This window comes from Prionailurus viverrinus, chromosome B2 (genome assembly GCF_022837055.1).
Source record: "Prionailurus viverrinus isolate Anna chromosome B2, UM_Priviv_1.0, whole genome shotgun sequence".
Taxonomy (NCBI): Eukaryota; Metazoa; Chordata; class Mammalia; order Carnivora; family Felidae; genus Prionailurus; species Prionailurus viverrinus.
The window spans coordinates 15,421,254-15,446,683 of NC_062565.1; the positions used below are offsets into that span (position 1 = coordinate 15,421,254).

Here is a 25,430-nt window from a genome sequence, read left to right on the forward strand (position 1 = left end):
GGGAGCCCTGTTGCCCCTAGGGAGACCGGGGGGAGGAGAGCACCATTCAACTGGTAACTGAGCTGTGGAACCTAAGCCTTCTGCAAGACAGGCACAAAGGGAAATGAGAAGGTTCCAGAGATGGGTCTGACAGTCCCTCCCGGGAAGACTGCTATTTGTGACCATCCCGGCAAAAGCTGGGAGGGTCCGGCCAAAGTCTCAAAGTCACAAAGTCATGAAAGCAAGCACAAATATGCTCATCTGATCTGAGAACCCTGGAACCAAGGGGAAGATCTATGATGTTTCGAAGTAGTTCACTGAGCTCGCATAAAATGAAATACTGCATAGACCCTAGGGAGCTAGGAAGGGGCAGAACATTCACGGAGAAGGTACAAATATGTTCAAGCTAGATCCCTAGGGATTATAAAGGCAACCTACGGATGGCTGCACTTCCTCTCCAGCCCTGCATCTACCTGAGGCATGATATGGATTCATTTTGGGGGGGTCACACTCTGATTTCTTGCATTTAGTGATGGGGGTGGCTGGTCTACCCACCCACAGTCGGTGGTCTACCAGGGCCTCCCCATTTTCCCTTGAAACTCCCAGCGTGCTCTATGGCACCCAGGTCTGGACCCCAAGTTTGACTGATGGATGGCTGTCATGTTCTTTCACTTGTCCATGTAGGTATCACGGTTCCTTCAGGCACTATCGAAGCACGAATATCAGATTTGGTTTACGGCACCACCCAGAGCCCGAGAACAAGTATCCTGCTATGAACTTGTGGGGCAAATGGTCATCCAGCTTCTCCTTCAAGGCCTCAGCTACAGGCGGCTCTCTCCCTCACAAGCCCTCCTGTCCTGGGGATGCTTGGCGCTAGCCGACGACGCGGCGGGGAATGAGCCCGACTACAACCCCACTCCAGCCCCCTGGACCCCGAACCAGTGTTCAAGAGGAAGAACCAGCAGGGGCAGCCGCTGGGGGCCTTTCGCAATTTCAGGTTGACAATGGCCATCTCCCGCCTTCATGTGTGCATCCAATTGTCAATCCATCCTGCAGCATTGTTGTCCATCGAATCCAGGAGAACATCAAAGAGACAGGTTTGGTTGAAATCAAGCAATTGCCGCTAAATGCCCACAAAACGTGCCCCACTTTGTCCTCCAAAGTTAAATCCTTCATCATGGCATTCGAGGCTTTCCACAGCTTCCCTTCAACCCACTTCTGGCCTGACCTTTGCTTCACTACAAGAAGCCTGCACTCTTGCCACGCTGGGCTATTTGCCTTTTTTTTTTTTTTTAATTTATTTTGAGAGCACAAGCAGGGGAGGGGCAGAGAGAGGGAATCCCAAGCGGGCTCTGCACCGTCAGCACAGAGCTGGACACAGGGCGCCATCCCACGAACAGGGAGATCGTGACCTGAGCCGAAACCAAGAGTCAGACGCTCAACCGACTGAGCCACCCAGGCGCCCTATTTCTCGAACATACTATGCCTCAGACGTAGGTGCCTCTGTGTACGTTACTTCATTTACCAAGACCTCCTTTCCTATCCCCACCTGGCAAAACTGTACACATCTTTAAGGCCTGTTTTAAATACCCCCTCCCTGATGATGCTATCCTGCTTTTTCTGAGTCTTTCCAAAGGCGTCGGTCTCTTCCTGTTTGAATTTCTTCAGAACCATGCCATCACGTCTTCGTACTAAACACCTTCTGTAGCTTCTAACTGCCTACGACCCCGACAGCTGATGAGGGAACACTGCTCATAAATTAAATTAAGGCTGGAAGAACACCAGGCACATGGTGGGCGCTCAAAACGCACGTGGCATTCAGCCTTACGAAGGAAGGACATCTGATCACGTGCTGCAGCACGGATGAACCTTGAGGACATTATGCAAAGTGAAATAAGCCTCTAACAAAAAGACAAGCGCCGTCTGATTCCACTTTTAGAAGGTAGCTCCGACTCAGAGAAACAAGAAGTAAAATGGTAGTCATCAGGGGCTAAGCGGGGAGGGGAGAAAAAGGGGAGTTGTTTCACAGGTACAGAGTTTGAATTTCACAAGATGAAGAAGTTCGGGAAATCTGCCCCCCAACACTGTGAATACAGTTAACATGACCGAATTGCATACCTACAAACTGTTAAGAAGGTACATTTTTTTTTAAGTTTATTTGTTTACTTTGGGGGAGAGGGAGAGAGCACAAGGTGGGGGGAGGAGGGGGCAACAGAGAGAGAGAGGGAGAGGGAGAACATCCCAAGCAGGCTCTGAGCTGCCAGTACAGAGCCCAAAGCGGGGCTCGAACTCACAAACCGTGAGATCGTGACCTGAGCCGAAATCAAGAGTTGGACGCTTAACTGACTGAGCCACCCGGGTGCCCCAAGAAGGTAAGTTTTACATTATGTTTTCACTACAAAAAAAAAGTGCCAAGTAATTAAATCTCTAACCTAACGGTGCTACATAAAAAGGAAAAGTGTTTCGCTGTAATCTTCATGCTGATCACAGAGGTCAGAGCAGAAAGCACCCTTTAAAAAATGTTTTTATTAATAGGAAGTCCTCACAGGCACCAGGAAGGAATTTCTACATTTTAAGAAAGGGAAACCAAGAGTATATTGAGTGTATTTCCCATGCCTCACGGTATCAGCTATCAAGAGAATGAACCTTAAACCTCTTTCTGAGGCTTCTGGGTTGCAGTTGATGTTTTCCATTTAAGGCAGAGATGAGGTTCAAGGTCACAGGGGTCCATTCACAACTCTTCTTGTGCCTTCAGAGTAGAAGATTTGCATATAAAATCATATGCAAAAGCATATGATTTTATAGGGTTGGAGAGTAGGATGTAGGGTGGGGTGGGGTGCTGGAGAGAAATGGGGACAGAGGATGAGACAGCCAGGGAGGAACAACAAAATCACCATGAGGATGTGATTGCACAAGAGTCCTCCATGGGCAGTGTCCACAAAACTAGAGAGACGGCTAAGACAGGAATGCTGGTTTTGGGGTGACAAGCTCTGGAGAGAAGATTCTCATTAGACGAGTATAAAGCTGAGGAATACCACAAGGCACGGAGGTCACCTGCCAGGGACATCTGCAGTTGCAAAACCTTCAGAATGTTGACACTAGCCATCAACCACCAGAAGTCTCCTTGTATTTCAGGGTCTAAAGACAATGCAAAGAAGCCCGGGCAGGTTCACGTTAGCAGAAGGACTTCTTTTTAAGGATCAGCAATGCTTCCCTTTCTTTGCCAAATTGCCAGTCTCCAATTGTGGCCAAATGCTCCCGTGCCATTTGCACCGTTCTTGATTCTTATGGACTGCCTGCTTCTAGCACGTTCTTCTAAACCCAACCCAACTGCATGCATTCGGGTCCTCCTCTTTATAATCCAGTGCCTTGAGAGTATGACTTATGTTTGAAAGACTGGATACATTTTTGTCTGTGAGTTCTGCAAATAAAGAAGCCAATTTTCTTAAACAGGCGGAAACACACAAGGCAAAAACGTGCAAAGGAAGCTCATGATTCTCTTATTTTGCATTTTAAGAACAGATAGCTTAGTGCGGTAGAAACTCGTGGTTGGAAGTAAGAACTCCAGAGTAAAACAAAGTGGGTTGAGTCCATCTCTGGCACTTAGTACCTATGTAACCATGACTGAGTCCTTCAACTTAATCGAATTTCACTTTCCTCTTCCAGGAAAAAGAGAGAATAATGATAACAGTATCGACTCCACAGCACTAAATGGTATGCCATCAAGTTCTCAAAAAAATGGCAACTCCCATTTTTATCACCCAAGTGTGAATGCCTGACTGTGAAGTCCAGCTCTCACATTAGTTGATTATGCTTCACACAAATGGCACCTACGGGGTACCTAATCACAGGTACCTTATGCAGAGTCATGAATTATTCATGCAGTGTTTCGTATCTGACTCCTGGAGCCAGGATGGCTAGAGAGATGATTGATGAAGACTTAGAAAGATAGGAGACAGCAGTGGGTTTTGTTGTTGTTGTTTGTTTTTGCCTCAATCAACCCTTTTCCTCTGGGGCTCGCCATCATTCCAAGAAGGATGCATTTGAGGCTCACTCATTTCAGATCATATGCCTTATGCAACCAGCTCTGCTACGCACTGTGCTTCCAGAATGGAAAGAAATCTGGTGCCCCTGTGTTACAAGCCACTGTGCACGCTGCTGTTGGAGAAGATAAGAAGGAAGAAGATGATGATGGAAGAAGATAGTCTGGGAGAGCAAAAAGGCTCTCTCTACTTGCTGGAGAACTGAGAAAACTCATGAGAAAGTCTCCAAGTTTATAATGGTTTTCCAGATGAAGTCGAAGCAAGCAAATGACAAAGGAGAGATGTTTCTGCTCGTCTTTGTCTGATCGTATACTTGGAAGCAGCTACAGGTCAGGCTCATGCTTCCTCCTCTAGTATCCTACCGGGCCATTAACCACTGTCGCTCTCTATTAATCATGCTTGGTGTCTTTCAAGTTGTCCTGAGTTGCCTTCCAAGAATGTCAACAGAGCAACAGACAGTAAGAACATGCTACCACTTCTAAGTCTCAGTTTAGAGTTCTATCATTCCTGGTTTATTAATTCCTTCTGATATAGCCCAGATGTCTCTAGAGTAATTAGTAACAGAACAGGGTTAATGTAGCTGCCTCATGGTGATGCAGATTCATTATGACTGATTGTTCACTTACAAAAATTAAGCATGTCTGATTGAGTTTAAGCCCAAAAGGCCAGCACCAGGCTTCCAGACCACAAGCATCTCCACCTGTCTTGTCTGCCTCATATTTAAGCAGCTACCAGATACAACGAGGTAAGGATTATTAGCCCTTAAGTATTTTTATCCATTTGATCCTAGCTATGCGGAGGGGAGGTTTATAGAGAGTAGATGAGTCCTCTCTCCTTGGGAAGGGATGCGGGAAGCCAGAGAGATTGGGCTAATTTCAGATATCTTCAGTGGCTCATAGATTAAGAGTCCTGCGGATATCAAGCCACCCAAGTTCACCGCTCATGGCTGAAGCTGTGAATGAATGAAGGGTGCCTTCATTAATCAGATAACTAAATAAATTAGAGGCTGTTGCTGGTTAAGAAGCTGTCAATTCTTCTTTTAAAATGTCTTACCCACTGTTCTCTCTCCTCCTGCTGTGATCGGCCAAGTGCTTGTGAGCTCAATTTCAGAAACAAGAACAGCTTTTTCCATAGTCTCCCTGGTTCAAATTACTCAGTCGAATTCAACTAGTGATGCCGGAGAACGAGGCACAGGGCTGGCCTTTTTAGGCCTTCAACCTTCTCCTTCTGTTCATTCTACACGGTGACCCAGGAAGGCTTTCTAAAGGCGAATCACTGTCACATCTCTCCCCTGCTCAAAAACCTCCAAAGGCTTTCCACTGCCAGGGGGAACAAAATCTAAATGCTCACATGCCTTACCTAGGGAGCCCTTTCTCAATACGTCCTGAGAAGGACCCTCTGCCCCAGCTTGGCCACCTCATCACAGACCCGAAGCACTTGCCATCTCTGGGTCTCTGACCAGGGCCTTTTTTCTCTGGAATGTTCTCACCTCATTCTCTATAAATGCCCTTCATGCTTGAAGGGTCAGCTCAAGCTTCAGCCTTTCTATGCCCTTTTCTCAGATCACATTGAACTCCAAAGGATACTCCTGACAGTAGTTATTTCAGCACCCTATTGTGTGTGTGTGTGTGTGTGTGTGTGTGTGTCCATACACACACATACATGTGTGTACACACAGATCCACTAAACTTTCATTCACTTGCATCTGCTTTGATACCTAGCACAATGTTCCACCTAGAGGTGTGGTGAATAAATAGGAACTATAGGCAGGAGTTTATTTTGCCATATTTAATCTTCAGGGAAATTTGGCATCAAAACCTTCAAAAGCTGCTAGCTCTTAAGAGCCACACCATTGACTTCTAGATTTAGAATCAGTAATTCTAATTCTAGAAATAAATCAGGAGAAATTCGGGTGCTTATAAAGCTATGTGTGCTGCTGAGGATGTTCACTGCTGTGAGGAGAGCCCATGAGGGCCGGACAAGCAAATCCCACTGCACGCCGAGCAGCTAACGAAACCATATTGTGGCGTATTTACGAACAGGACAACCAGTTCACAAGAGATCATGCCATGTGTAAAAAGCTGATGATAAGAGATGATGTAGAGTAGGCATTTGGTTTTTATTAGACAGACAGATGAATGGACAGTGGTTCTCTCTCGGGGGGAAGCTTATGAGGGTACCTTCTCCTTTGTGGGTTTCTATGCATTTACCTTTTGGGACACTGGGCTAAGGTGTTACTGAGGTGTTGAATGGAATGGTTCCTTTAAATGGAAATCTGCTCTTTGAAACCACAAACATCTGACTTAGTACGTTGATAGAGTAGTCTGACTCAATCCTGTGTTTAATCGGGACTCGACACCTTTCTATCACAGAAATAGCCTTCATTTCCTGGACTAGGGGTTAGGAAGCACGGGGTCTAGGCATACCTCTCTTGCAGAATTCCTGCAACGGCAGGATTTTTCTTAACGACACCGATTTTTCTTAAACAATCAGCTTTTCTAGTGTAAACCAGGTGACTATTCTTCCCTACCTCCATCCCCATCACATCTCACAAAAATGTACAGAGATCAATCAGAAACTATTTCGAAAAACACTGGACTCATCGCAAAAAGGCAGCCAATCAGGTTGGCATTACTGTCCAGGCTGGAGGAACAACCCCCTGAAATCTTTACTCTTTAATTTAAAAGCCGCAACTTTAAATCAGAAAGCAGTATCCCATTCACGTTCATGTGCAATGCAGTCCTTACTAGATGGCCAATCACTAGCACATCCTGTGATGCCCAATTTAGTAACTGGGGGGACATTCACCAACACTTTAAACATGAATATATAAAAAGCATCTTAGGACAACGTTCCTGAACGCATTCTTCTTGGAAGAGTACTTCCCACCATACTTCGTAGATTGCCTTTTTTTGTTTTTGTTTTTGTTTAACAGAACAAACACAGACATGAATTTTAATAAAGGAAATAGGCTGGGCTTCAGATCAATAATTTAGAGACAAAAAAATTGAAAGCTTTGGCAAACTCATTGTGAAGGGAACGAGGTACTGCGCTTCGTCTTTGCCAAGATTTTGACATTGAGGCTAATTCACCTCGACGGGCAAATAATCGTGAATCAGTCACACAAATACCAACGCACATATTCACAGGTACACATGACGAAGGCTCTTGGCATACGGCCGGCAGGGTGTACGTCGAATGCTTCTTGAAGGAAACACACAAACCCAGGTCGTGACCGCGTGCACGTGGAAACACCCAAACGCCCCACAGAGCAACCTCACCGAAGAGGCGCAACGGGCCTCAGATAAGAAGAGAGAGAGCGCGAGAGATCATCCCATGAAGGGAAGGCAGGGCTGGACGCTTCCAGAAGACATCTTGACTCACCTGTTATGTGGTTGGCAATCCTGGCACTGGGTTTGGGAGGCAGGGCGGGGGGCTGCTTGAGAAGGGACAGCTGCTTCACTGGGGTCTCCTCATGGTCTCCAGAGAAAGCAGCAGGTTTTTTGGGGGGCAGTAGCAGCACTGGTTTGGCTGAAGGATCTTGGGACAGGAGGGCTCCAGACTCACTGGCAGAGGGACTCTCTTCAGACACTGAGGGGACAACCACATGACACACAGGTGACATTACACAAACGCAGCGCAGGTGGGGCCGGCGGGGGCACACAGGACAGGGACGTGGGTGACCAACACAGCAGAGCACACCCGTTCCACGTTGTCACGTATGGGCGGAGAGTTAAAGGGTAAAGTGAGGGGGTGGGGTGGGTGGAGGGACACATCGGGGAGGCAAAGGCAGAAAGGCAGAGGCAGGAGGGCGGGAGGGGAGGCCAGAGGACATTTTCTCAGAACTATCCTAAGCTTCACCGCTTCCATCTGGGCGTTTATGCCACACATTCTGTGAGTGCTCTGAAGTGTGACTCATGGGGCCACAGCCACAATCAACAGATGGCAGGTGCAGCGGACCAGGGACAAAGGGCCCCATCTGAATGAACCAAACCAATGCTGGCATCTTCCTTTGGGCCTGTTTGCCCTCTGCTGGGAGGAAGAGAGAGAGTCGATGCTGGGGTCTGGTTTTTGCCCACTGGGTCTCCCGGCGTGTGGGACGCCAAGGAACGAAGACAGCCTAGAGGCTGACGCCAGGCCAGGCGTCCCCACAGGCCTGGGGCGGCTGCTCCCCCCGACTCCGGAGCCTTGTAGGCACCTTGCAGTTTTAGGGGCTCCCCTGAACCTCGATGAGGCAGAGACTGCACCAAGGCAACGCCTTTCTGTCTCCCCGCTTCCTCTCTCCTCTCACTTGCCAGAACTGTGGCCTTCTTACTTGGTTTTCCCTCTTTCTCTTTGCTCCGCATCGGGCGTCACTCTTCCTTTCCGCCACGGGAGACCCCGACTGGCTCCAGTTAAGAGCTGTCCCGGGGGGTTAGCACGGGGCCTTCATCCCGTGATGGCAGCCTGGCCAGTGAGACCGAAACTCTGATTTCAGTGAGATGACAGATGGCCCTGTAACAGTCAACTCTGTGTGATTCCCATGTCACCGGGAAGGCTGGATCAGAGACACAATCACTGCTACAGTTGGAAAGCTCTCCTCAGCCTGGGGGGAATGTGACTCAGTGTCCCCTGCCGCATCACAGCCCTGCAAGTGACCCTCACAAGCCCCCGGTTGCCCCCCTCTCGCAAGGGACGCCATTATTGTCAGCATCGGACACACCGATGGAGCCATGACTCAGCAGGTCCCAAGGTGAAGCCTGGCGTGGACTCTGGGACACCAGCTCTCTCTTGCTCCCATCGGAGCTGTGCTGATGGCAGACTTCGCCTGTGCTGTGGAAAAAGGATATGGCCTTCGTAGCCACACTCTGGAGATTCCAAGAGGTCCCTCCGCCAGGCTCGCCTCCTGAGAACAGTCCTCACTGGCTGCCGGGAGGGTCTCACCTTCTGCAAACCTTCTCAGGGAGGAGGTACTGACCACTCAGAGGGCTTTGGACCACAGAACGAGTGACAGTCAATGGTACCAAACATCATTGTCAGCAGCAAGCGAGTTAACCAGTCAATTGCATACAATCGAACAGCCAATTAACACATTGACTGTGTATGGTAATACAGTCAGTAGCTGGGCTGTATACCGAGCCGGGGATTAAAGGCCGTGCTAGGGCTTTACAAACGTGACCTAGGTAGGAACCGTGCCCGAGTATAGGATTCCTTCGCTGAGCTTAACGGAAACGAGCGTTAGAAACAAACCACTGACGTTTTAAATCCTCCGTATCACAAAGGGGATGTCTTTTGGGGAGGGATTACGATTACAAAAAAGGTTTTGAAAAACCATAGGACGGACAGTAAGCGTAAATATGTCCTGATGGGGCCGTTCCGTCCTCACCTCCAGGAGATTCTTATGCTCAAGGTGGCTCAAAACAGAACCCCAAGTCCGGCCAGGCTACAGGCCCCTAACGCCACATGCTGGGGACCTGTTCTGCAACTCTACCAAGGGCCTTACCTGTCCCATCCATGATGTCTGAAGGTTGGAGCACCTCGTATGAGCAGGGATCCCTGGGCATCGGGACCGGCTCCATTTCGGACAGGGCAGGCAGAGACAGCTGGCTGGAGCTCAGGGACTGTCCGTTTTCCAGGGAATCCTCTTCATTGGATATGGAGAGCTCCCCGTCTGCAAGTGCGAGGAGGAGATTGCGCAGTGAGACAGTGCCTGCCTCCCGGGGAAGGGCGACATTTAGAATCTGCTAGTTGAGTCTAAACGTTTCTGAACAATCTTTACCAAGGGCAGGATGCAAAATCTACACTTGTTCTCTTGCTTTGCAGGCCCTCATTTTAATTTTAGACCTCTGGCATCTGACCACGAGGGCAGCAATTTCCGGTGACCTCTAGCAAATTGCCTGCGTGCTTCTCCATCTTTCTAACCATAATCACCGTACTTAGTATGTTGTTTTTTTTTTTTTTAATGCAAGTGAATTAAAATATACTTTTCTTCATAATTTTGGAAAGCCTGGAAAACCTGAGCAGGGCTCAGAGACTGGAAAACCAGGAATAAGAATTCCTACTTTAGGGAACAAAGGGCTTTCTATACCGCTCAATACCAGAAGAATGGGTTCTCTAAGGCTCTAAGCAAAATTCATCCTTTTTTTTTCTCTTTCCTCCTGCTGACACCCCATTTCTCCAGGTAGATAAATGTTCAGAAGGGCTCAAAGCTCCCCCCACAGGCTCACCTCCTGACAATAGAGACCACTCCTCACTGGCTGGTGGGAGGGTCCCACCTTCTTCAAACCTTACAAGGGATAGAGTGGTGACCACTCAGAGGGCTTCAGACCAAACTACAAGGCGGCAGTGACCTAAGGATGCTGGGAAGTGCCCCAGTTCTCCCAGTGTCCACCAGTGATCACACCTTGGGGGTGAGCAGATTTTGATCTTGCTTTAAGCTCCCTCAAAGCAAGGGGCAGGCAGCCAGTTAACACATGGTTGAGGATCAAAGGCTCCCACACAATGGCCATTTGTCAAATCAAAATTCCCCCAGCGTGATTTCATCCTAGCCCAGGGGAGTCCTAAATAACTAGGCATTAAAGTCAAATTAATTTTTAAAAAGGACTGAAAGCTGTTCCAGTAAGATGAATACACATCCAGATGAAAGGCTGTTAAGTTATGCTTAGTCAGAAACACAGAAACCCGCAAAGCAATGACCTGCCTTACAACTGCAAAAAAGATGATTTACTTGTAGAAATGAAACAGCGAAGTGACTCCAAGGTTAATCTTGTATCAATAAATCCTTTTCTTTGGCCATGCTCCTCCCAAGGCTTGATTTTTATACGCAACAATATGCGGTGGTGAAGGAGTCTTGCCTGCCCCCTTCCCCCCGGGTTAGAATTGGCCTGATGAAATGTACATTCAACAACGTAATCTACAGACAGAAAGGTTTCAGCAGCATACGGTTCAAGGACATAGGGTATTTGACCTGAATCTTGGATAAATGTAGAAAAACATAGGATACCAAAAAATCACCCAAAGCAGATGATATAAAGCACCGACATGCTTTAAGACTGTGGGGCTTCCCCCCCCCCGCCCCCACCGCCTTTCTTTTTCATTTGGCCGTTTTGTATGCCCGGAATGGTAGAGGAGTTAGTATCATTGTAATTAACAAATGATGGCTACTCCTCATTAATGAGAGAAGAGCAGTGCAGACGGTAAGGCCAAGGCCATGGGAAGTACACAGCTGAACCGAGAGTCTTCAGGAGGGAAGGGCTGCGGGGGTGAGTTAACGCATTGCTGTCCCATAGGGGATGGTCCCCAGTCCCCTTAACACGCTTTAATGTAGCATGTTCACACTGATGCCGTGGCAAGTAGGACTGCTTTGGGTTCCCAGGTGGTGGAATAATGAGTGACGCAGCTGCCGTTCGGTTGAACACATCTCTAGGAAACCACTCGGACTTCTGATGCTCCCAGTGTAATGAAAGTCCTGGGTATGACAACTGGAGGAGGAGGGGTTTCAGTGCTATTGCCAAGTTCTGCTTCTTTGGGGCAACAGTGGACTCAAATGACTGCTGTGCCTTTGTAGCAGATAAAAAGAACCATAGAAACAGAAGTGGGGAAAAGACACAACACAACTGGGTTCCTTAGACTCTCTGAATCTCAGTTTCATCAAGGCAGGGGGCTTAGTGCTGGAGGCGTGGCTGGTTAACGGAGAAGCACTCCCTGGGACACAGCAACTCTCCAAAACTTTAGGTCCCCATAGATTAAAGGTACCTTTGCTAAGTCACAAAGGCCCAAACCACTTTGGAGAGGGAACGATCTTGGGACTTCCACTGTCATAATTTCTAAATATGCATTTCCACTAAAAAAATTAAAAATAGAGAAAATAGAAATAAGACATTGATCGTATCACCACCCTAACAGATACAGTTTATTCTTCTGTACATATTTTTCATAGTTGTAATCTTAATATGCATCAGATTTTGTCCTTTTTTTTTTTTACTATTATAAGCATTCTAATTTGCATAATTATCATCTTGCTGATTATACTGGATGAATAAACTGGCATTTATTTAGCAATCTCCCTATGGCTGGTCGTAAAGGGATTTCTAGTGTTTTATGATAAGAAGAAACCTCCCTGCATAAAGTCTGTTCTGTCATTAGAATTCTCCTCTTGTAGGGGCGCCTGTGTGGCTCAGTCAGTTGAATGTCTCTGACTTTTGATCTCAGCTCAGGTTTTGATCTCAGGGTCATGAGTTCAAGCCCCATGTTGGGCTCCATGCTAGGTGTGGAGCTTACTTAAAAAAAAAAAAAAAAAAAAAAAAAAAAAAGGAAAAATATTGTTTCCTTTGCTGTGCAGAAGCTTTTTGTCTTGATGAGTTCCCAAAAGTTCACTTTTGCTTTTATTTCCTTTGCCTCCGGAGCCATGACTAGTAAGAAGTTTCTGAGCACTGGGTGTCATATGTAAGAGATGAATCCCCAGGCTCCTTTTTTTTTTCCCTCTTAAATGCAATCTGTAATAGTGGTCTTCAAAATGGCCCACAACAAGTGCCCAGCAGTTTCCTACCAGAATGAGGAGTGTGAACAGGGAGAAGGTGGAGGGCACATGAGACCAGAGGGGTCGAGGCGGTGCTTCTCCGGCATCAGCGGTTTTCTGGAGGCAGGCTAAAGCAGGTGGCTAGACTCCGCCCCCCCCAGAGTTTCTGAGCCAGAAGGTTTGGGGTGGGATGGAGGGTATGCACGTCTAGCAAGTTCTTGGGGGATGCTGGAGCTGCTTTGGTGGTCAGGGTTCCACTCTTGGAGACGATTGGAGGTTAGGAATCAGACAGGCAAAGGAGCCTGGAATGACAACAGCGCCTAGTCACGATGCCCCAAGGGCAGGAAATGCTGTCTATGCGGCAAATGGGGAAGAGAGGCTGTTGGTTTAAACCGCAAAGAGGACAAGCAAGCAGGAGGCTGCATTGTCTAACCATGGATCATGAATAGGAACTTGTCACAAAGCAATATGGGACTGCGGAGAGCAGTAAGGCAGAGTGGAAAGTTAAAATGTGAGCCAGATGCGAACACATTTAACAAGGGAAAATCAGGTCACAGAAGTGGCAGAGAGAATGAGGCAGACGTGAGTGCAAGTCAAGGTCATAAATCTTGAAAGATGAGACACAGAAAGCAGCGGGTCTAAGGTACAGAACTGGCCACGGAAACTGTGCCAGCCGTGTTCTCCTCTTCCCCTTGTGAGACCTAAGAAAGGAAGGTGCTGGTAGAGTCAGGTTAACCACCAAATCAAGGAGAGTGAAGGGAGAGGGGTCAGTGAATGCATTCATTCAGTTGACAAACATCCGTCGAGAGTCTGTAATTAACAACACGCAGCAGAAACCAGACCCTGCAAACGCTCAGCACGACCTTGTAAGGCAGAAATTGGCTTTCAGCTCCTTATGGTACTTTTAGAAACCCCTGCCCCGTCTGCGCCCCCCACCCCCAAGCCCTGGAGCTTTACCACAGCCCGCCCTGCCTCCCCTCCCATAAGCCAGGCGTGGAGTCAGTTGCTAAAGAGAACACAAAGAAATGCAGAAACGCAGGTGCACCGAGGAACCAGCATCCGAGGTGGGAAAAAGGAGCGAGGGTGCAGTCAAACCCTGAGAAGTAGATGAAGAAAAAGAAGGGCAGAAAGGAGACAGAAGACCTGTGCTCAGAACCCAGGAGGCCACAGATTTCAGGAGGATTTCCTCTCACGTGGAATTTTTCTTTACTGTTCTGAAACTAAGATGTACGTAAAAGTTGTCTTCCAGGGGACTGGTTCAAAAGATGCATTAAAAAATGTGGGGTTTTTTTGTTTGCTTTTGGGGCGGTTAAGCATCCGACTTCGGCTCAGGTCATGATCTCGCCGTCCACGAGTTTGAGCCCCGCACTGGGTTCCGTGCTGACAGCTCAGAGCCTGGAGCCTGTTTCGGATTCTGTGTCTCCCTCTCTCTCTCTGCCCCTCCCCTGCTCATGCTGTCTCTCTCTCTCAAAAATAAACATTAAGCAAAATTTCTAAAAATGTATTTCTAGTTGGATAAGACATCTTATCTTTACTTAATAAATAATAGTTGACTCTGAGTGTAAACACATTGCTTTATAGGACGTCTGGGTGGCTCAGTCCGTTAAGCGTCCAACTCGTGATCTCAGCTCAGGTCTTGATCTCTGGGTCATGAGTTCAAGTCCTGTGCTGGGTTCCATGCTAGGCACGGAGCATACTTAATAAAGAATTGCTTTATACCTATACACGGAACCATTGTGGCAACACATTTCACATGGATCAAAAAAAGAAAACTTCAAAACTAGAATAGTAGAAATAAATATGCACACGCATTGATTTATTCAGAGTGTGTAAGAGGGAAGCCAGATGGAGAGCTTTTGACTGACTCACAAAACTTTTTGATTTTCAATCTGCAAAATAAAAAGCTATACACCAAATGTAAGAAAAAGAGCAGTGTCGTGGAGAAACATGAGCCAAACACGGCTAATAAAAGACCGACTCTTCCAAGAACGAAGAGTGTTTGTACAAACAAACGGAAGTGTTCCACAGGCCACTTGTGAGATGCAGATACTTGCTGGGAAGGAAAGAAACGCAAATGAAATGACCATGTGGGTGATGCCCAGACATTAAAAAATGGGCCTGGGGACACCTGGATGGTGCAGTCGGTTAAGCCACTGACTTCGGCTCAGGTCGTGATCTTGCAGTTTGTGGGTTCCAGCCCCGTGTCGGGCTCTGTGCTGACAGCTCGGAGCCTGAAGCCTGCTTCGGATTCTGTGTGTGTGTCTCTCTCTGCCCTTCCCCTGAGCACTCTCTCTCTCTCTCTCTCAAAAAGTAAACATTTTTTAAAAAATGGGTCTGAAATAATGTCAAGCACAGAAGCAGGAACGGAGGACAGCTTGTACACGTGGCTCGGGAGAAAATCAAAATGAAATACGGATGCAGGGTGGCAAAGTTCTGGTGTAAACTTGGCAAGACAAGAAGGAGAGTTTAGTGATCATTAACTTCTTTTCTGTAAAGGTGCTTACATTTGTAAACACACACACACCACCAATCGCGTGGTGCCTTGTTACATTAAATAAAAAAATAATAGTTTTTGTTGGAGGGAAGAACCCCTTCCTCGCACTTCTGGTTTCTTATGAATGCGTTGATTTCTCCTAAGCCCTCTTTTTTTTTTTTTTTTTTCCTGCCTGGCTTCTTACCCTTTCTTCTCTGCAGTGAGCTCATAGCTAGGTCCCTGTTTCTCCACTAGGGGGAGTGAACCTACCCCAAAGGTGAGCACTGGGGGCTTTACTCTGCATTGTTCCCTGGCCACCTTGGGCCAGCGTTGATCGGACTTTTTCTCCTTGGTGGGCTGATGTGAGGTCTAGGCTTGCGGGGAGGGCGTGAGTAGAAAGTTGTCAGGCCCGTTAATGACCTCCTCTACACGAGCCTTTATCAAGAGTCCTAATATCGGACCCTGCAGAACCTGAGAAGAGTCTGGAGTCTCAAGGGAAGAGAAGGCTTTTCTATCTTAGGTAGGTAGGTAGGTTAGGTAGGTAGGTAGGCAGATAGACAGATAAATAGGAAGGTGACAGGAAGGATGGTGTTATAAAGCATGCTGTCCGTATGTCGGCAAACAGCAATGCACTGTGAGCACTCCTAACTCAATCTCAGGAGGGCTGGGCGGGAAGAGGGGAGCAGCAGGTATCATGCAAAGGAGCCAGACTCTGAGCGTGGGGGGCGCCACGTTCTTGTTTTTGTCATCGCTAGCTTGCCACAAGTGACTCAGCGTCTGGGACTTCAGTTTCTGTCCCTCGAAAACAAAAAAGGACTACTGTGTTGGTGCCCAGCGTCCTTCCAGACCAAAGCGCTATGTGTAGGGCGGTTGTAAGAAATGAGAACAAGTTCTCCCCAAAACTTGCAAATAAGCCTAACCAGCAAACCATTTTCCATTTCAGTTTCCACATTAAATGTATATAATAACAGCCCCTTAAATAATATTTTGGGAATTTATTATGATCCAGGTACTTGTTCACTTAATGTATACCTAAAACAATTCTAGGGGGTTGGTTCCAAGATTATCTTCGCTGTATAAAGGAAAGCGAACGCCAGATGGTTTCAGTGACTTGTGTAGAGTCCCGTAATTGGTAGGTGATGAGCTAGTAAGTGGTGAGACCGTGTGATCTCATTTAAAACGACTTATTTGGAAATTTTAGTTCCTTAAGGATGGCAAAAGAACACCGCAGCAATCCTTTATAAATAAGTCATGTAGATGTCATAGTTAGAATTCCAATTCTGTTACGGTGAAGGACATACAATAGAGAATAAAAGTGGATGACATCATGAAATGGTGACTACGTTTAGGCGTCAAGGGGAAAGAAAAATGACAGCGTAAGAGAAGCATCATGTAGCAATTTCAGGCTGGAAACAGGAGGAACAGTAAACGGCATCACTGTTGCTAAGGCAAACTTGTAGAACCTATACATGCAGCTTGTGAAAATTCAAACACATTTTCATGTACCGGTGGTCCCCAAGGGCTGTCACTAAAGCAAACCCCAAAAGCGAAGCTACGTACATTACAGCAAATCATTACCTTTGTGAAGACACGTACGTACGAGGAGCCTAATGCAAGCATTTCCTGTTTTTTCCCCTTTGAGACCAGAGCTATTGTTCAGTCTATGCCACGTCCTCATTCTAGCTCCCCAGACGTGCTCTTTGACCCAAAAAGGCACCTGCACTGAGTGGCTGATGAGTTCAACGTGAAGGCGCTTTTCCAAGAAGTGTTTCTCGGGTGGTGGACCTAATATTAATAAGCCACGAACCACAGACTTCGTCAACATCTTTTTTTTTTTTTTTTGACATTGATAATTTTTTTTCCACTAGAGTAGGGAAAAATCCACCCACGAAGGGGGTAGAGCCGTTGTTTTGAAACCCACAAAGGTTTCACTTTAGAACAACATAGAGGCTTTTGGCAAAGCTTCCGTTAATCCCAATAGCCTTTTAGATCATTGCAAATCAAAGCCACTAGCTGCTCTCCTGGTCAGAGGATCTGCCAAGCAACAGTCAGCTAAGAAATAATTTATCTAAGGGTTTTATTGAAAGGTTAAAAGCCTTAAACCTAAGAAGTCAGAAATGGCTCCCCTGGCATTTGTCAACTTTCGCTGGAGATTATTTTCTTCAGTTTGCCTGAGTTCAGGGAATAGCTGTAATTTAACTAAACGGTGCTACAGATAACATTTTGTAGAACTTTAAACATACACAGCAAGAAATACATTCCTATTAAACGCTGCCTGTTTGGGAACGAATGCACTGGATTCCTGAGCATTTAAAAAGGCTTGAACCTCTTCTTTGCCAAAACAAAAACCCTAGAGTCTCTTCTCTCTCTCTTCTGGTGGGTTTTCTTTTCCACCATGGACCAGTCATTTTGAGCGTGTGTGTTTAAAAGCCTCTGTGTATCACCAGGACTTAAGACAAACACTTCAGGAGTCTGTAGGATCGGGGAACCTGTATTTTAGGAATTTGCAAGAATCTCCTACTTTATCTCTGCTTACAGCTAGAAGTCTTTGGATTATTCTGGCCAGCTTATACAGAGGAACAATTTTGCAAAAGCCATGAGGCTCCTTTGTCTGACACAAGCATCTTCGTAACGCAGAGTCCTTTTGAACCTATCACCTTGCAAATCTGTACACGACGTATTCCAATCTCAGAATCTAGTTGGTTCTGTGATACTCTGGACAATTTCATACATGGAATGGAGCGGCGCATGCTTTTGCGCTTGGAGAACCACCTCGCTTTTGTGTTGTTGCTACTGGTCTGCACTTGATATCCTGTTTTAAAATGATTAAGAGGCCTTTGCCTAAACCATTGAATACATGAGGTGCAATGACTTCCTGTCACAAAAGTGGCACAGACCTTGGGGAGCCTGTTTGGGCTGCACTTCTCTGTAGCTGTTTTCTGTCAGATTTATCGGTGTTTCCTGCCTGAACTGGACCTGATGGTCAACCAACTATCGCTCATGTGGATTCTCAGTTGCTGGCCGGGACAGCAAATGCATGGTTGCGTCATTGCTGTGGTGTCTCCCCACCCAGAGCTGTTTCTTATATCTGTACTGGGTATAACTCTGCCTCTCCCCCCATCTTCATGCCGAAGCCCACTCGTTCTTACATCATCTATCCTGATGAAGTACCATGGCTCCGACCACTATTTCCAAACAACGACTCGGGCCCCAAGGTTTGTAGCTGGAAGGGGATTTACCATCTTGCTCTTCCTGAGCATTTGGATACCAAAAAAAAAAAAAAAAGCAACTGGGGCAGGGATTGAATATAAAATGAATGGGATGTCACCGTTTCTCTCCTATGCTATTATACAATCACGTGACTCTCACAGAATCATGCCGCGCCGTGCAAAGGCCTTGCATGGTTACTGGAGCAGGCCAGGTGGGAACCAGAAGCTGAGATTTAAAAAAAATCCTCAATGACTAGAGCTGGGGAGGGAAATGAGAGCGGCTTCTAGATCTAAGTAGCTCTGTTTCTCTAGCTCGGTTCTCCAAAAGGGCACCCCGTGGCCACATGCGGCTACTTTTAGTTAGTTAAAACTCAATAAAATCAAAAATGCAATTCCCCTCAGTCAGACCAGCCACACTTGAAGTGCTCAATAACCATGCGAGGCCGGAGGCTGCTTCGGTGGCCAGGATAGATGATGACAAACATTTCTGTTATGGCTGAAAAGTCAACTGAACTGCACTGCTCGTAACCCACTTGAAAATCACCATAATGGCCCTAATGAATATGCAAAAGTGAGCCCATTTCCAGAACTAGGAAGGTAAAATGATGTTGCTAACCTGGTCCAGATGGCAGGAAGTGGTCAGTTTGATGGGTAATATTTCCTTCAGAGAAATTAAGAGAGGGCTGGCGAGTGAAGACATGCTCTGGGGCACGTGTGGATGGCAGGAGCCCTGGGACCGGCAGCCAAGAGCTACAGAGGTGGGCACGGCCTTCGGAGAAGTCCTAAAACCTCACAACGGAATCTCAGCTCTCCCGGTGGCACTAGGGGGAGTCTAGGCTCCAGTGAAGGGAAGGCAACTGGGGCAAGGCAGCCATCTAAGAAGAAGAGCTTACCAAACTCAACACCCAAAAAACAAACAACCCAGTGAAGAAATGGGCAGAAGACGTGAACAGACACTTTTCCAAACAAGACATCCAGATGGCTAACAACCCATGAAAAGATGCTCAACATCACCTATCACCAGGGAAATCCAAATCAAAACCACGATGAGATACCACCTCACACCAGTCAGAATGGCTAGAACTAACAACACAGAAAACAAGAGATTTGGGCAAGGAGAAAGGGGAATCCTCTTGCACTGCTGGTGGGAATGTAAGCTGGTGCAGCCACTCTGGAGAACAGTATGGAGGTTCCTCCAAAAACTAAAAATAGAACTACCCTACAACCCAGCAACAGCACTAGGTATTTATCCAAAGGATACAAAAATTCTGATTTGGAGGGGCCCATGCACCCCAATGTTTATAGCAGTGCTATCAATAACAGCCAAAGCATGGAAAGAGCCCAAATGAAAGAGAGAGAGAGAGAAAGAGAGAGAGAGAATGGAGCACTACTCAGTGATGAAAAAGAATGAAATCCTGCCATTTGCCATGATGTGGATGGAACGTGAGGGGATTATGCTAAGTGAAATAAGTCAGAGAAAGACTGATATCATAGGATTTCACTCACGTGGAATTTGAGAAAAAACAGATGAACAGAGGGGAAGGGAAGGAAAAATAAGAACAGAGGGAGGCAAACCATAAGAGACTCTTCAACACAGAGAACAAACTGAGAGTTGCCGGAGGGGATGGAACAGTCAGGGTCCTGGGGTTGCATTCTGAAAGCAGAGTCCTGGGAGATGAAAAGTTTCCCTGTGCCTTGTATACCCAGAAGACGAGAGAGCTGGGACCAGGATCCTGGGGGTGGATCTCCCAGCTGAGTGTTGCTGGTTTGCAGATATTTACATGGGGATCGAGGCTGAATGCTTACTTGTCTACATCTACGCAAGTCCTAGGCAAATCAGGAAGGGCTTTCTTTTCTTTTTTCTTAAATTTTGTTTACTTATTTTGAGAGAGAGAAAGAGAGAGAGTGAGTGAGTGAGTGAGCTGAGGAGGGGCAGAGAGGGAGAGAGAGAACCTAAAGCAGTTTCCATGCAGGCAGCATGGAGCTCGATACAGGCCACAAACTCAAGAACCATGATGTCGTGACCTGAGCCAAAACCAAGAGTCGGACGCTTAACCAACCGAGCCACCCGGGGGGCCCCTTGATTCACTCACTCTTTCCTCCGGACGCTGTGTCTCTACGTGATGCTGGAATTAGTGCAGCCATGTTGTTACCACAAAGCGTCACAGCCTGATGATGGCATCCCTTAGCCATGTTATTGAACTGCTGAATTAACCAGCCTCAGAGCTGTCCTGCCACTGGGCTTTATAATGGGAGATTCATTCACTCACTCACTCATTCATGCAAAAAGTATTAAATAAGCACCAAGAAATGCCAAGCATTGCTCAAGGCATTAGGAATACCATAGAGGACAAAACACACAAAGACCATTGGTCTGATTTTGCTTATCACTTCACCCCCTTAAGTTTTTGTTAACGGAAAACAGAAGCATTTTAATGTTCACCCTGTTGGTCGCGTATTGGCTTCACAGGTCATTTAAAAGCCTACAATTAAACAGCATAAAAATAATCAAAAGGACACTTCTTGGACCCTGTGTTAGTTGGCATGTCTGTATTCGACACTTCAGACCATTTTCCCCCAAACCACTGCCCCTTGTCTTGGCTTCCATACTGATACACATTTCTGGTTTACTTCCTATTTTTCTGTCCACTTCTCAGTCAGTCTTTGAGGGTCTTCCTTAACCCCAGGCCATTTTTGCTTTACTCCTAGATGATTTAATGTTGGGGGTTCCATGGGGCTTTCTATCAGGACCATTTATGTCCCCCTACTCCAACTTCTTCCAGAGCTATCGTCAACTCACATGACTTAACGACCATTTATTTATACGACTATTCCAAACCTGCATTTCCAACCCAGATCTCTCTCGTGAGCTTTCCAATCTGTATATTTAGTAGTCTATTTAGACATTTGGGTATCTCACACCCAGTGTGGTCAAACCACGGCAATATTCTGTGTCTTAAGCTCCCTGGGTCTTGGGTCCCCAGCTCGGCGAATGGTCCCTGTATCTGCTCGCAGATTCTGTCCAGCACAGAATCCTGAGTAGCTGCCACGGTTACCCCCTCTCCTTCACTCTCCGAAATCAGGACCCTCCTGACTCCATCTCCTCTAATTCTTCAGTCTGTCCTCTCCCCCAGCCACTCCCATTTCTGCCCACCCCCGCAATCAGGTCACTGGATCCCGGCAACATTCGCTATCTGGCCACCCTGACTCATGTCTTGGGCTCCCTCCAAGTTCTGGTTCCCTATAGGCAGAGCGATGAGGCTGCAAATCCGATCATGCAGCAAACCCTTCCAAAGCCCCTCACTGCTCTCAGGATAAAGCACAAACAATGAATATCATTTTCCTGTCTGCACGATCTGCCCCAACGCCCCCTCATCTTACAGACGTGCTGGACACACACTCTGTCTCCCTCCCTTTTCCCCAGCTCGGTGTCTCCTCGGGGGCTAGTTCCTCCCCTTCTGACATTCCCCTTACCCATCCAGCTTCCCTAGGATAAATCTCATCACACTGCAGGTTTCCTCTGCGATACCCCTCCTTCCAAGATGCCCTCCCTAAGTCTCCAGACGTGGGTGGGTGATGCTTCCCCCCCCAGACATCCTGTACTTGCCCTGACTGCTGACTGCCTGAACCCTACTCCCAGGACTGTGGGTTCTGTCAGCCAGGGGAGTCTGGCTTGACCCTCCTTAGTATTCCCGGTGCCCAGAATGGCACCTGCAGTATAACAGGTAATCAACAAGCACACGAAGGAGGAATACATGTACTGGGGATGGTTGCTCATGGCTGTAATAATAATTTCCGTAGTTTTCTGGCTTGGGACGGTGACTTTTTTTTTTTTTGGAAAGAACCTTATTACTTAAGAGAATTTTGATCACAACTTCTGCGCATTCTCTTTATCGTTTAAACCACTTTCCAACTGCTAGGGCAAACTCCTCTGTACTGGGCTCGGAGGTGCTGGGAGGGCAATTAGATGTCGCTGATACTGAAGGTAAACCCTCCTTTGATGTCCACACCGCTACTCTGCACACAGCTCTCGGAAGATGCCACTTCCACAAGAGGCACGGGGAACATCTCAGGATGTGACACATTAACGGTGCCTGGCAGAGGCTGTGAAAAGCGGTTCCCACAAACTCCGACTTGGGAAGCACAGGCACCCGGGTTCCCAGAGAAACACGGGACTTAAGAAGGGCTGAGCCTACTACAGTTTGGTCTCCTCTGATCCGCTGGAGAATTTTTATTTTTATTTTTAAAACACGAGGACCTTTTAATGTAAATATCAGGCGTCTCTCTCTCTCTCTCTCTCTCTCTCTCTCTCTCTCTCTCTCTCTCCGGAATGCCAGACAAGGGAAAACGCAGCCTCTTGCATAAAAGAGTTGTCCATTTCAGGGAGCTTCTGTTTGTGCTTATAATGAAAAATAACACCTTCCACGATGTCGCTCTCACTCAGTGAAGGAAGAGAGCACACTTCGGGGCACTCTGTTATGTGCTGGGAAATGTTATCTCTAATTCCCAGCATACAGTGGGCAGCAGAGATGCCCCCAGTCCGTTCTGCTGACGTGCCCCCCCCCCCGTTCTCCCTTCCTCTCCTTGGGGGGCCCTCTCCTTCCCGGGGTCTCGGCGGGATCCCCGTGGAGACTCCCAGGAGAGCTGCCGTGGTCTGAGCTCCCTGCTTGCACATTCTGGTGTCCCGTTCCCCCTTAGGGTGTGGATGTGTGTCCCATGCAGGCGCGATGTATCATGCCACAGCAGAGACGTGGTCTCCCTTCCCTGTCCTGCCCCCCTGACAACTGCCATATACATCCCACGCCCATCCTGTACGGAGAGGGTGACCCTGAGGGAGGACTGAGGTTTCCCGGGAAAATCCACTACAATCGCCACTATTAACTGTAACATTCTTTAATTTTAATTTTTTTTTTTTTTTTGAGAGAGAGAGAGAGAGAGAGAGAGAGAGAGTGAGCGCGGGGGAGGGACACAGAGAGAAGGAAACACAGAATCCAAAGCAGGCTCCAGTCTCTAAGCTGTCAGCACAGCGCCCGGCGCGGGGGCTTGAACTCCTAAACTGTGGGGTCATGACCTGAGCTGAAGGTGGATGCTTACCGACTGAGCCACCCAGGTGTCCCGACCCTAACATTCTTTAAATCCCGCATTATGTTTCTTTGCAGAGATTATTTTCAATGGCGCTAACAGCACGACTTACTCAGATCGTCTGACTACCAACTGGCAACATGTCACAACAAAGTTTTTCGGTGTTCCTGTAAATTCCAAACGGAGGACACACTGTCTTAGCGGGGGTTTTAAGAGTGCACGCCCACTGGCCGTGTACCCTTCCACAAGGTAATAAGTGGCCTCCACTGCTTCATCTTTATTTTGGAAAAGTAACACTAGGGACACCAGGTGACCTCCTGAGATCCTTCCTAAGTCAGAGAAATATCATCACCATTTTACTAACGGCCAAACCGTTCACTGTTGTCAGGATATGTTTCTCTTTAACACTTAAAAGCCACTATATGCCGGGGCACCTGGGTGGCTCAGTCAGTTAAATGTCCGACCTCAGCTCAGGTCATGATCCCACAGTTTGTGAGTTTGAGCCTCGCGTCGGGGTCTGTGCTGACAACTCGGAGCCTGGAGCCTGGAGCCTGTTTTGGATTCGTGTCCCTCTCTCTGCCCCTCCCATGCTCATGCGTGCTCTCTCTCTCTCCCGAGAATAAATAAACATTTTAAAAAATGAGCTATCAAACTGTAGATTACTTTTCACCGTGAGTGGAATGGTAATCACTCCTCTAATTGCTTACCTTGTGTTCCCCCTCAACCTGCTGCATCCATATTGTGGAAATTTTGGAAAATGGGAGGAAAAGAATGTATGATTTCACATCCCTACCACACCATGGTTAACAACTAAAAATTATCTTTTTATGTAGTTTTCCAAGTGTCCTGCCTTCTCACGTGGCCTCTATATACCCAGAGAATAAACCATTTTCTCTGATTTTAAACTTTTAGGTCGGGGGCGCCTGGGTGGTTCAGTTGGTTGAGCGCCGGACTTCGGCTGAGGTCATGACCTCACGGTTCGTGACTCCCGGCCCCATGTCGGGTTTGCTGTTGTCACCACAGAGCCCGCTTCAGACGCTCCGCCCTTCCCCCCGCTTGCAGTCTTCCAAAAAGAAATAAAAAACACTAAAAAAAAAAAACCAACCAAACAAAAACAACCAAACAACCTACTACGTAGGGACACCTAGGGGGGCTTAGTTGGTTAAGTATCTGGCTCTTGGTTTGGGCTCAGGTCACGATCTCGCGGTCCGTGAGTTCGAGCCCCGCGTCGGGCTCTGTGCTGACAGCCCAGAGCCTGGATCCTGCTTCGGATTCTGGGTCTCCCTCTCTCTCTGCCCCTCGCCCTGCTCATGCTCTGTCTCTCTCTCTCTCTCTCAAAAATAAATCAAGATTAAAAAAAAAATAAATGAAGGATTCCTGACGTCACTCCTGTAGGCATTTGAGATACTTTTCCTTCTTCCACCCAGCTCTCGTTTTGCCAGATTTGACTTTTTATGCACCAGTTTGGGATTTTTAACCCGCTAAGCAAAATGCAAAGGATTCTGAGGAGAACCGTCAAGGGTAATAAAACCTCATCGATTCTGAGTCCACCCTGCCCGCGTCTTGATAAATCTCACGTCCCCACGGGTTACCTGTACACTTTCTACGGACAAGTGGGGTGTTATTAAGCAAAAATCAATAGCGTAAAGAAGGTGGAAGAGGAAAGCGACCTAACTAAGGACAAACGGCTCTCCGTTATCAGCAAGCTCACGCAGACAGAGCGTAGCCGCGGTGTGGACAGAGGCTGGCCCTCGTGGGCTCTGCGCGGCCCGATGGGCCCACACGGTCATTTACAAACCAACAGGCCACTGTCGGGGCCCGTGCCTCCCCAGAGGACCCCATCGCACTGCCAGGTGGCCCGCGAGTGCCGTGAGCTAACACAGGAGGCAGCACGAGGCATCACCCAGCCAGGCAACATGGGATGCTTGCTCCAAGTCCAGGAAATGCCTCTTGGAAACACACGACTTGGAAAACGAGTAGAGTCCCTTTGCCACTTGCTGTTCCCTCGGGTCACGGCGATAGAGTCTTATGCGTTCTACCCACCGGGCTCCCAGCTACCGCAAGGTGAGTGATGTCCTAGAGAGGGGAGGAGAACAGGAAACCCTAAGCGGAGGCATGAGAGAGGGGCCGGGCGGTCTCGTGTCAGT

At 47.5% G+C, this 25,430-nt stretch overlaps 1 protein-coding gene across 8 annotated transcripts in view; it reads right to left on the minus strand.

Moving 5' to 3' along the window:
- The window catches only part of PHACTR1 (phosphatase and actin regulator 1), a 307,440-nt gene that overhangs the window by 77,708 nt on the left and 204,302 nt on the right, over positions 1-25,430 (minus strand). For all 8 annotated transcript variants that reach the window (XR_007152213.1, XM_047859034.1, XM_047859038.1 and 5 more), the window contains exons 4-5: positions 9,505-9,672; positions 7,407-7,613 (exon numbers count right to left, since the gene is read on the minus strand). Coding sequence is in view for 7 of the 8 variants with exons in the window: in XM_047859034.1 (XP_047714990.1) it covers positions 7,407-7,613; positions 9,505-9,672 (375 nt within the window). In the remaining variant the exon portion in view is untranslated. The remainder of the gene's footprint in view (positions 1-7,406; positions 7,614-9,504; positions 9,673-25,430) is intronic.